This window comes from Nansenia antarctica (genome assembly GCF_963989245.1).
Source record: "Nansenia antarctica genome assembly, chromosome: 5".
NCBI classification, from domain to species: Eukaryota; Metazoa; Chordata; class Actinopteri; order Argentiniformes; family Microstomatidae; genus Nansenia; species Nansenia antarctica.
In genome coordinates, this window is record NC_137690.1 from 37,163,537 (window position 1) to 37,175,847 (window position 12,311).

General features: G+C 39.1%; 1 protein-coding gene across 1 annotated transcript in view; it reads right to left on the minus strand.

Annotated features, from left to right (window-relative positions):
- arid3c (AT rich interactive domain 3C (BRIGHT-like)) overlaps nt 1-12,311 on the minus strand; it is a gene marked incomplete at both ends in the record, with an annotated part of 109,808 nt that overhangs the window by 20,117 nt on the left and 77,380 nt on the right. The window contains one exon of the mRNA XM_080531224.1: nt 9,011-9,083. Coding sequence (XP_080387350.1) covers nt 9,011-9,083 — 73 coding nt within the window. The remainder of the gene's footprint in view (nt 1-9,010; nt 9,084-12,311) is intronic.

Genomic DNA, 12,311 nt, shown 5'->3' on the forward strand with positions numbered 1-12,311 from the left:
GTTTGGTGCAAACCACAGCATTTTAGCATAGGAACCTACTGTGAAGCATGGGGGTGGAAATGTCATGGTTTCTCAAAACATTCCAGTAAATCCACCAAGGAATGGCTCAAAAGAAAGAAACAGAGAGTTCTGGAATGGCCAAGTCAAAGCCTGGATCTTAATACTATTGAGATGTTGTGGGGTGATTTGAAACAGGCTGTGTATGCAAGACACCCCTGAAACATCACACAGCTGAAACATCACACAGCTGAAATAATTCTACATGGAGGAGTAGGAAAAACGTTCTCCCAGTCTATGTCAGACTGGTAGACAGTTATAGGAGACGTCTAATTGAGGTTATTTCAGCCAAAGGGGGCAATACCAGCTATAGGGTGTCCTAACTTTTTCCTCAGTAGGAAATGGCATTAATTTGTTGTTACATTTTCGATGTTTTTGGTTCAATTACATCAGCTTTATCTATAGATATTGTTTGAAAGAAGATCAACTATTGATATGTCCATATTTTAAAAAAAAAGAACTAAATATGGGGTGTCCTAATTCGTTCACATGACTGTATATAGTATCCAAATACGCTAGCATCTCCCACAGACAATCTATTAATTTCACCTCTAAATGTTTGCTAAATGTTTGCTAAGTGTTTGCTAAATGTTTGTTGAGGTTCAGATTCCAGTGTAACCCACACTGGGTTAGGAGGAGTTATAAATACAATGCTGCCCAGTATTTTTGATCAATGACCTTTCATCTGCTTGCTTACTGCTGCATTTAGACTAACTAAACGTGATCCATGCTAAGAAGGTCGGGGCAATTTTAGACAAGCTGCATAACGACAGCTGGAAGCGTCACAGGTTTTCATACTACAGTATATCTGAGGGAGGGGGGGGGGAACCAAGCGCCAGAACTGACTGGCCCTGTGTTGAAGCACGGGGAAGGGAGCTACATACAGGAGGGTTCATAGTGTACCTGGTCAACTGAGGAACATGTTTGCTGATTACGTTCCTCAGGGCATTATAGTGGATCTAAAAATGGAAACAACTGTGGAAAAAGAAGGCAAATTCAAAAATTCTAACAAGAAAATTTAAAACAAGGTCTCCTTCACTTCATTCTCACGCATTGGTAGACTACCCTACTATACAGTATCATTAGAGATGGAGGCAACAGCTAAGATGGACAATATCTTTGAAAGGTTTGTCTCTCTGTGTGCCATTCCAGTCCAGATTGTTTTACTGCTAGCGATGAATCTTATTGACATCACGTGGCATGGCAATGAGGCGGACTGTGACACGGTCAATGGAGTCAACCCTTCACGCCACACACTGTCCTGCAGGCGAGGGCCAGCGGCACACACACGCTTACATAGCAAACTCACAGACCACATCACCTGTTACTCTCAACAAGATGGCTGGCCCCTTGGCTCAGCTGTAATTTGAATCAATGAAATTAAAGCAAACTCCCTCCAGATGCTTTAGTGAGGTTCACATGTGCTTAGAATGTCAGGAGTCACATGTTTAAGAATGTGACAAAGACAACATTCACACAGGGCAGCAGCTGCTGTCTTTCAGGCCAAAAGGCTTGGTTTGGTCCGGCAGGAAGGGTGAGCAATGATCCAGAGGAGAGAATGTATCCACACTATCAATCAAATCAAACACTCAAGCCTACTTCACTTGCACTCATAACATCCTGTGTCTTTCTCAGACTGGAATCTCAGACTGGTGGATTGGAGGGAATTGGGAAAATTGTTTTAATTGATAAACAGTTTCATACAATAACTTATGCTGATAAAAGTATATGATTCCATTTTAAGGAATACAACTCAATATTCAACAACATTCCTGAAGAGAGGAAAACGTTGTAATACATTGAGTATAAACTACAATCCTATTCAAACTAAAGACTGTGCGCAGGAAAATCCAGCAAATAATTTGATAATATTTATATTTTAGTTCAAACTAGTTTAGTACTTTAGTACAAACTCAAGGTCAGAGTGTAGTGTACAGTAGATAACATGTTCTATTGACCAGTAACTCTTGGGAATCGACAGGCAGCAAACCAAAGCCAGAAACAACAGCCAAGATAAAGAGCAAAGAAAATATATTTACTGGATTACATTTGTATTGTGATTCATGCTACACATAGAGTTTGTGTGACCATATTATGTCAACATGTATATTCTTACAGATAAAAAAAACATTAAAAAAAACATAAATTGGGATCAGTTATTTAGGGCATTGGGCTCCTTCAATAACTGTTGATAATAAGGACCATATGCAGCCGGCTATGAAATACTGCCACCGCAATGAAACAGTCAGTACACTTTACCAAATGTGTCTAACCCTTCACAGTAGTAGGCCACTAGGCCTGAAATGAAGGGGAGATAAAGAAAGGCTGTGTGTTTCAAGTCAGTGCAAGTATGAGTATGGCCTAGAGGAATTCAAATGATGTGTGCTTTGAAGTTCTCAGCTGAAAAAATGTGTACCACTATCGTTATTATCGGGCAGAACACCCCCCCCCCCCCTCCCCCGAAGCTCATTCTTTTAAGGAAACAAATCAATTAATTAATGTTTGAAGCCCAAATGTGAATAAGTTAAGTAGGCAGCACATAATTCAAAATAGCCTGGAGATATTTTACCTTATTTTTGTTGATTTTATTATACTTTTAACCTGACAGGTTTTTTGTTTGGTGAGATTACGTTGACAAATGAATGTTATATTAGAGATAGAGTTGGACTGGGCGGGACCCTCTGGCTGTTTCTGTCAGCTTAGCCAATGGGAAAACAACAACAACGTGGAGGGAGATAAAACAGGCTTGCATTCTTCCTGTCAATTACTTTACACGATTTGACAGACTTGCCAGGTATCCAAAAGAGAGACAGGCCAAAGACCTGTGCTCTATGCTGTACCGCTTTTAGCTGCTAATAAATCAGACATGTTAAAGGCCCCAGCGCCACCCTGGAGACTTTATCACCAGCAGTGTTTTGTTAGGAAGGCAATGTGGAATTTCACTGTCTCTTTATTGGCCCGCGAGATGACAGGGATGTTTTCAAGAGAAATGTATTAGGATGAGTCTTCTCTGATTAAGTTTGTCAAAAAAAGACAGGGTGCAGATATTGGTGCCGGTCAACCACTACACTCTGACAATCTCTCCCTATGATAAATCCAAAATCAATCAGTAATTGAACACTCAAACAACAATCCATACAACTTTCAAACCCAGTGACTGCCTATAGAAATATACCATTGTCTCATAAACAGACATAACTAATGTCTAATAAACTAATAAACTAACCAAAATAACTTTGTTAAAACCTAATACACAAATAGTTCAATGTTTTTATCATCAATGTGTTCATCAACTACATGAGAGGAAAATGCCTCATAGAAGTGATCCTTGCCTAGAGGCAAAAACTAGCCACACCTTAAACTGTCCAAGACCTCCATTAATGGATTAAGAGATAGCCCCCCCCACCCCCAGAGAGAGAGAGAGAGTGGTGACTAATTCCCCTTCACTATTGAGCAATGTGTCAGAGGCGAATGCCCGTCAGTGAAGAAAAGAAACAAGTCTGAACTGACGCAAAACAGTTTATTTTTCTTTTACAATGTTTGTCAGAAAGCAATTGTGATTTACAGGCTCTGACTACAGGATTGGCTGTGGCATCAGGTTACAAGCCAATACTGGTATTACCTGTTTCTATTTGGTTCTAAACGTGTTGTATCCCCTGAGGACTAAGGACTTTTCCTACTAACACATTGCTCACAGAATAGAAATGTTGAAGTAAAAAAGGCATACATGGTGGAAGAAAGTTGTAAAGCTGCTTTAAAATGTGTCTCTACACTGCAAAAGTTTGAATTTGAAATAAAACTATTGCTACATTTAAAGTAGAGATTTGTCAGCTTTTATTTAATGGTATGTGTGTACATATTGGTTTCATCATTCAAAAATGTCAACACTGTTTAAACATAGTCCCATTGTTTCAAGCCACCAAAAGTGAATGTCCAAATTAAGCAGTCATGTTTAGTATTTTGGTCGACAATCCTTTCATTGCAATAACTGCCAAAAGCCTGCAACCCAATGACCCCATCTGGCATTTGGTATCTTCTCTGGTGATGCTCTGCCAGGCCTGTACTGCAGGCATCTTCAATTGTCATTTGTTTTGAAGACGTTTTGCCTTAAGTCTTCACTTCAGCAAATTGCTGAATGTAAGGTGCATGTTCAAATGGATTTCGATCAGGAGAATGACTTGGCCTGTTAACAACTTTAACATTTTTGGCCCTGAAAAACTCTCTAGTTGCTATGGCAGTATGTTTTGGGTTATTGTCCTGCTGTATTTTGTACATTGTACTTATTATTGTATTTTGCGTCATCAAATGAGTTTGGAGGCATTTGCTTCTACTTGCTGCTGACATCAGCGATGATGTTTAATTGAATCTGTTGTTACCTTCTCCATGACTTCCTGTCAGGAATAACAACCGCCTGAGCTCTATTGTCAAGGTGGCTGGCAAAGTTATAGGTGTCCAACAGACCCTCTCACTGTCTTCTTTGACCAGCATGTTCTCCGTAAGACCAGCTCTGTGCTAGGGCCTCATTTATAAAACTGTGCTTAGGATTGACATGAAAAGGTTGCGTACATATGAAAGCCAGAACATTTACGCACACAAATATTTTGATTTGTAACACAGTGCATTTCCCTTTAGAAATCACAATCAACAAAACATGTTGTGCACGTCCCATCCCTTTAACACCCCACCCCTTTAAAACCCCACCCCTTTAACACCCCACCCCTTTAACACCTCACCACTTTAACACCCCACCCCTTTAACACCCCACCCATTTAACACCCACCCCTTTAACACCCCACCCCTTTACCACCCCACCCATTTAACACCCCTTTAACACCCCACCCCTTTAACACCCACCCCTTTAACACCCCACCCCTTTAACACCCACCCCTTTAACACCCCACCCCTTTAACACCCCACCCCTTTAACACCCCACCCCTTTAACACCCACCCCTTTAACACCCCACCCCTTTAACACCCCACCCCTTTAACACCCCACCCCTTTAACACCCACCCCTTTAACACCCCACCCCTTTACCACCCCACCCATTTAACACCCCTTTAACACCCCACCCCTTTAACACCCACCCCTTTAACACCCCACCCCTTTAACACCCCACCCCTTTAACACCCACCCCTTTAACACCCCACCCCTTTAACGCCCAGAATTGCCTATAAATGGTCAGTGTTAGTTAATATGAATCATCCAGACTGAGGCAGTGAAAACAGCATCAGTTTAAATGTAATTTGTCCTACTGTTCACCTTATTACTTATGAGAATACATTTCATAACATACGAGTATTGCTTAATAATTACAGATCCAATTAAATATGATTCCCGAACATTTGATGGGTTGTTTTGCAAAAACATATATCTTCGTTTGTATTTATTATCCTAAATCATGTTTTGTAGTGTGCACTCCAGGGAACTCTTCATATATAATGCGTGAGAGGTCATATTTCGGTAATATATATTTTTTACATTTTATTTTACACAATGGTATCAATTTCAAAGTGTTTCTCTAGTTTCATCCTTCTGCCATCGGAGTCGCAGTTGTTCATTTCTCCAGTTTCTGTGTGTACGCATGGATCAGAGTGTATGTGGAGGATCTCACATTCTACTGTCAAGTTTGTTTTGTATAAATCCCAAAGTTTGCGTAAAAGTGGCGTACGCCTTCTTTTGTGCATACACAACGTTTATAAATGAGGCCTCTGGACAGTGAACACCACCCCCTTCACTCTGTACTTGAAACAATCCCCATAGGTCAGAGATTAAAGGAGTCATATTATGCTCTTTTTCAACAAGTTAATATAGGTCTCTGGGGTTCTCAAAACATGTCATTTAAGTTTTTTGCTGAAAATTCCACTTTTAATCTAAAGCCTATTCTAGCGTACCTCTATACCCCTCTGTTCCAGTCCTTTTCTCAATGGACTGTCTGTCGCTTTAAATACAAATGAGCTTTGAGTTAGTTAGCTAACGTCCTGTAGTGCTCCAGAAGACAGGCCAGAGGAATGCCTATTTCTTTGCACAACTTGAGATGAGATAGATACTGTCTGGATGAGACAGTTAATGGTACCTAGCTAGCTAACCTAGTTTACTCGTATTGCCTATTTGTAAGAGCAGAACAAAGGAAACAAACAACCAAACCGTGCTAAATCGATAGCGATGGGCAGTGCTACATCAATAGACATATCATATACACCTACAGTAAATACATACAACATGCATCATACACAACAATACAATACAACATTTAAACACTCCCCCGGGATATCAACAATTCAGGGGAAAAAAACATGTACATGTCAACAAATCACTTCATTCAGCCCATCCCATTTCCCATCCCATTTCTTTCTAATAGCAACTTTATAGCCTATGAGTGATGCTACATGTAATTATACATTCAACTATTTACTAGCCCTCAGCCAATACATTGTTGCGCATTTCCCATGACAAGTCAACTTTAGAATGGCCACTACATGAAAACAACTAAGGTACCACAGATCATGGCATCTTCTGCCTACTCACAGATGTCTTGGATGAGACGTAGACTATCTCTAACACATTCATCACAGTATTTTCATTATGGATATCTATGGAACAGTAAACGTCTTACCAGAATACGAGACAACAACATTTTCTCAACAATTGCCCCAGTTCTTGTTTATCTCTCCAACAGAACATACTGATAGTACTACCTGATAGACATGATAGTACTACCTGATAGACATGATAGTACTATCTGATAGACATGATAGTACTACCTGATAGACATGATAGTACTACCTGATAGACATGATAATACTACCTGATAGACATGATAGTACTACCTGATAGACATGATAATACTACCTGATAGACATGATAGTACTACCTGATAGACATGATAATACTACCTGATAGACATGATAGTACTACCTGATAGATATGATAGTACTACCGTGGGCGGGTATGGCTTGTTGAATTGCACGGAAAAAGTGAGTATTTCATAGTATGGAATCTTTAAAAGCACAATAGGAGTAAAAACTATTTAATTCCGGTGCAATAAACTTGCTTAATTTTTACATGTTAACTTGTAAAACTAACTAGCTTTACATCATTGATGTCCTCCATGATTGTTCTGTTCTGCGTAAGTATATTGTTTTTGTACATATTTTTTCTATAATTTGTATATCGTATGTTTTCCAATAAAGTGAACTGAACTATACTGAACAGCAGACTCAAAAAGCAACCTAGAATCAATACTGAACATTGAGAGCTCTCATGGACACATGATGTGACAGAACACACTGATGAACCAGAAACCCCTGTCACACCGATTGTCCCATCACTTTTGAGTACCCAGAAATATGGGGACGATGCATAAACATTGTTGTCATTTCTGAATGGAATGTAAGATATTTCTGAAAATAGACTTTTGGAGTGAAAAGAAGAAAACATGCTTTGATGTCCCGTTACTTACGCAGAGCACTGTATCTGCAGCATGGGCAAGACATAAGGCCACAGCAATGTACCCAAAAATGATTGGATTTAAAATAACTAAGCAAAATGTCTTTGAAACATAAAGAAAGCAACCTCTAAATAACAAAAACATGCCATCCAAGTCCTGTGCTCTCAAAATAGCTCTGTCATTGTGCCCAATCATTGTGTTTTTAGTCTCTCCTGGGTGGCTAACTTCCTTATATTATGCAAGGCCCTCAATACTAATCCATTTCCCCAATAAAGTGCTGGAGCCCCAACACCAACACAATCTTTACAGTGGGAAAACACACAGATGAGTCAGCCCATAAAAGTGGGTAATTCATTGCGCCACACCAGGTCAAGTGAATACCAGGATGTTACCCCCCCCACCCCTGCCAGTGGCAAGGTCTTCCCTTTTGAAGCCTAGTGTTCACATAATCTGTGGGTAATTATAAAACAAACAGCCAGCCTGTTGTTGCAGTAGCATTGGAGGTTCTGGTGCCACTCTGGTATCAAACAACCCCCCCTTTCCCCTGTGGAAAACAAGAGCTCTGGTTCTACGGGAAACACACCCAGGCCTATCACAAATACCATCCATGGTCTAGGCTCTTTCAAAACAACAACGGCACATTCTCCTATTGTTAGAGGTATCAAACATCTGTGTTTTCATAAGACAGACAGCCTCCGACACAAAAGACTGGTAACAGAATGAGCAGCAAGAGCTATGAAAATGTTGAACAAATAAATGCTCATGAACATATGACTGCTCATGAACATAGTGATCATTTCAAGACAGTGTTTGTGATAGTGTCTGAGTGTTAGAAACATTATCTCAAACACTGTCTTGAAATGATCAATTATGTCCATGAGCAGTTTCTCAACTTCACATCTGATACTGTTGGCCTATGATAATCTAGTTGATTAGGAATAAGAACGTATTCTCAGATACAGTGTCAGTAGTTTAATAGATTGCATGCCCAAAATATCAATGTTTTCAAATACAATGGGATGTATTGAAAATGCATTACATAATGCCCTGTCTTTTATATTGAAATACACCCAGAATGTAGATTTATGAATGAATGAATGAATGAATGTTTTTAGTTTTTTTTTTTTCTTCTTTTTTTTTCTTTTCTTTCCTAGCACCAGGGGAGCCACTCCTCCTAAATTTCGTTGTTTGGTACCTGTACTATAGCAATGACAATAAAGACCATTCATTCATTCATTCATTCATTCATTCATTCATTCATTCAATGTGAAACAAATTATATTGGTGTCTAAAAATCAACATTGGCTAATTACTTACGCTACTAAAAAATAATGGTTGCAGAATTTCATCTTTTGTTGCTGTCCATTAGGAATGTCCATGAACTTACCAATTTTTATGTTCTAAAAAATATTGGGCAAGTTTAAGTGTTATGGTAATTGTGACAGGGAAAGAACACACCTGCATTACCACTTTAGAGACATTAAGGCTACAGGACAAGACCTTACCTCTTTTCTGCATAAAACTGAAGAGGTCATCAAGAAACTCTTTCCGCTTCTCGTCATCATCCAACTCGTACAACTACAAACAAGAGGGGGAAAAAATCAACGTGATTAATTGAGTCCTAGATCAATCACTCCCAAAATAAAATAGACACATTTTTGGAATATATTACGCTACTAACGCTATAAACATTTAATATCAGGTAGACAGAGAGCCTTTACAATCCTGCTCACTTAACATGTGAAAGGCCAATAATGACAATTGTGTCCCTTTCAAGACATCCAAGTGACCTTGGTCTTTTGAATGACTCCTGATCAGGAAACTAAATCGCCTGGGTACATCTCTTTCAACAAAGACAAGCAATGCCACCCTTGTGAGAGAACAATATCAGGAAAATGCATTTTATTCACAGCACACGAAGAGCTTTCTCACAGAATCAGCCTTAGAAAATGCTATACTGTAGGGTTAAAAACAGGAGATGGTCACACCTCGAACACTTTCATCATCTGAGTTTGGTCTTCCTGAGGAGATACACCCTTACAAAGGCAGAGATTTAAAAATTATCAAATAAATTAACAGTTATTTGCGGGGCGCTTAGGTGGCGTAGCGGGTTAAGCGTCGACCATGTAACCGCAGGGTCCCCAGTTCGATTCCGGCCGGGGACATATCCTGCATGTCATCCCTCCTCTCTCTCTCACCCATCCTTCCTGTCATAATCTATACTGTACTGTCAATAAAAATGAAAAATATGAGTGGGACTGCCCCACTCAGAAAAAAAACAACAACAAAAAAACAGTTATTTGCAAAAATATGTATCGACCAAAATATATATACTCTTTCTATTTTCCAATGTATCAAACATAATTTCAATTAGACATGTATACATGTACAGACTGCTGTACACATGTACAGACTGCTGTATACATGTACAAACTTATGTATACATGTACAGACTGCTGTATACATGTACATACTGCTGTACACATGGACATACTGCTGTACACATGTACAGACTGCTGTATACATGTACAGACTGCTGTACACATGGACATACTGCTGTATACATGTACAGACTGCTGTATACATGTACAGACTGCTGTATACATGGACATACTGCTGTATACATGTACAGACTGCTGTATACATGTACAGACTGCTGTACACATGTACAGACTGCTGTATACATGTACAGACTGCTGTACACATGGACATACTGCTGTACACATGTACAGACTGCTGTACACAGAGTATTTTAGGAGCCCTATTTTCCTTATTGGCATTTCCATTATGTTCCTCATCCTGTTCTATTCACCGGGCGGCTATGGAGTCAAAGAGGCTTTTAAAAGCTGCTGCCGCCAGATAGCTGATGGAAATATGTTCCTCCAACGTTCACTTTCAATAAGGGCCAGGCCACCTTAACAGACCACCCGATCAATACAGGAAGACAGAGGGATGACCTTTGGAATCAGCAGGGTATCCTGAACGAGGCCCCAGAGATAATAACTGATCATTTAGGAGTGTATTAGCTGTCACCAATATTAAAGAACCGATCCAGGTCAGTGTTCAGGGAGCACCAGGGGGGGTAGGGGGTGGACCCACTGTGAGTGCTGCACTACAGTCGCTCTCCACAGAGGATATTGAAAGGTGAGAGCAAATGTAAAATGTAAAAAAAAAAAAATGGTGAGATTGATTATGGTGCACTTTCAGCACAAGGTGTATAGACATGTTCAAGACCCACATCGACACAAGCACACCGTGGCAATACCTGAAGCATAGAAAATAATACACATTTATACTGTACAAGTCTGTACAATAGACGCACAAAGTTATTAATGAGGATACAATAAATATACTAATACTGCATTTAGGTCAATACTTACATACAGTATATATTATAATTCTTTCAATAAAAATGGAAAAAGTAATGATTTTTTCCCCCATATGCCCAAGTCAAATTCAAAAACATGTAGTAGAATGATGGATGGGACACATTGTGTTTTAAACATGTAGTAGAATGATGGATAGGACACATTGTGTTTTAAACTTGACAGGCCTGTTCTACCCGACTGAGAGGCTAGATGATGCCATTTGATGTCAACTTGTGTATCAGCAACACTTTCCTCACTTTCATCAAAACCAGCAAGTATTGTAAGAGTTTTCTGGGTTTTCTTTTCCTTGAGATTTATAAGGCCGTATTACAAGGAAAGGACACTGATTAATGAATGAATCAACATGACTGAACATGTGGTTGTTCTGTCTTCCCCATGACAGATAGATACTGCTTCTAATTCAAGATGAAAAACCAAACATGAAACATTCTAATTCAACCAGGCCATACTGTACTGTACATGTATTTCGCTGTGACTCCGCAAACAGATTTCATCGTGTGACCTATTCCAGCGTGCACCATTTGAGATTTGATCATGGGACTATATAATCTATCTATATCATGGGACTATATAATCTATCTATATCATGGGACTATATAATCTATCTATATTTTGTCGCCAGAATCTCAGCAAAGGACAATCCGATAGCCCATGCTAATATCTGAGCCCAGAGTGTATTTCTAAGAGTGTATTTCTAAGAGTGTATTCCAACATGCAGTAGATCCGTTCAACATTTCGGTGAGGCGCATCCTGCAGAAACTCTGTGAATTATCGATGAGGTCAGGAGAGGAAGTGATGTCACAGTGACACACTTAGTAAACACAGGCGACGCTGTGCCTGGGAAGCTAATAGAAGAGTAATTATGGACCTGGCTCTGTGGTCATATACATCAGCATATACCTTACACCGCCATGTCCACACAGCATCTCATCAAACATTAACTAGTGGAAAACACATTAGGGTGTCTGTCCCTCCCCATTCATTAAGGTCGCAACACTGTAATCCCCCTCTCCTTACTTGCTTCTGACCCAATGTAAAAATATTATTTTTGGAATCTTTTATACTACAATAAATGACCTAATTTGTTCTTTCTTATCATATACAGTACAATCATTATTATTACATTTTTATTTTCATGAATTCTATTATTTTCAAGTATTCTGACCAAAGTGCTGGTTTCACATTTCATAAAAAAAAACTCGCCAAAATCACTCCCATTGACATGCATGTCAATGCATCATCATATTCATGATGTTTGTGAAAATGTGAGTTGCATGCATAGATTAGTTTCCACATATATACTATTCACATAACTTCCCTGTAGCTATGTACATACATTGTCTAATATAATATAATACATATAATATATAATATACATTGTCTAATATAATATAATATATATATAATATACATTGTC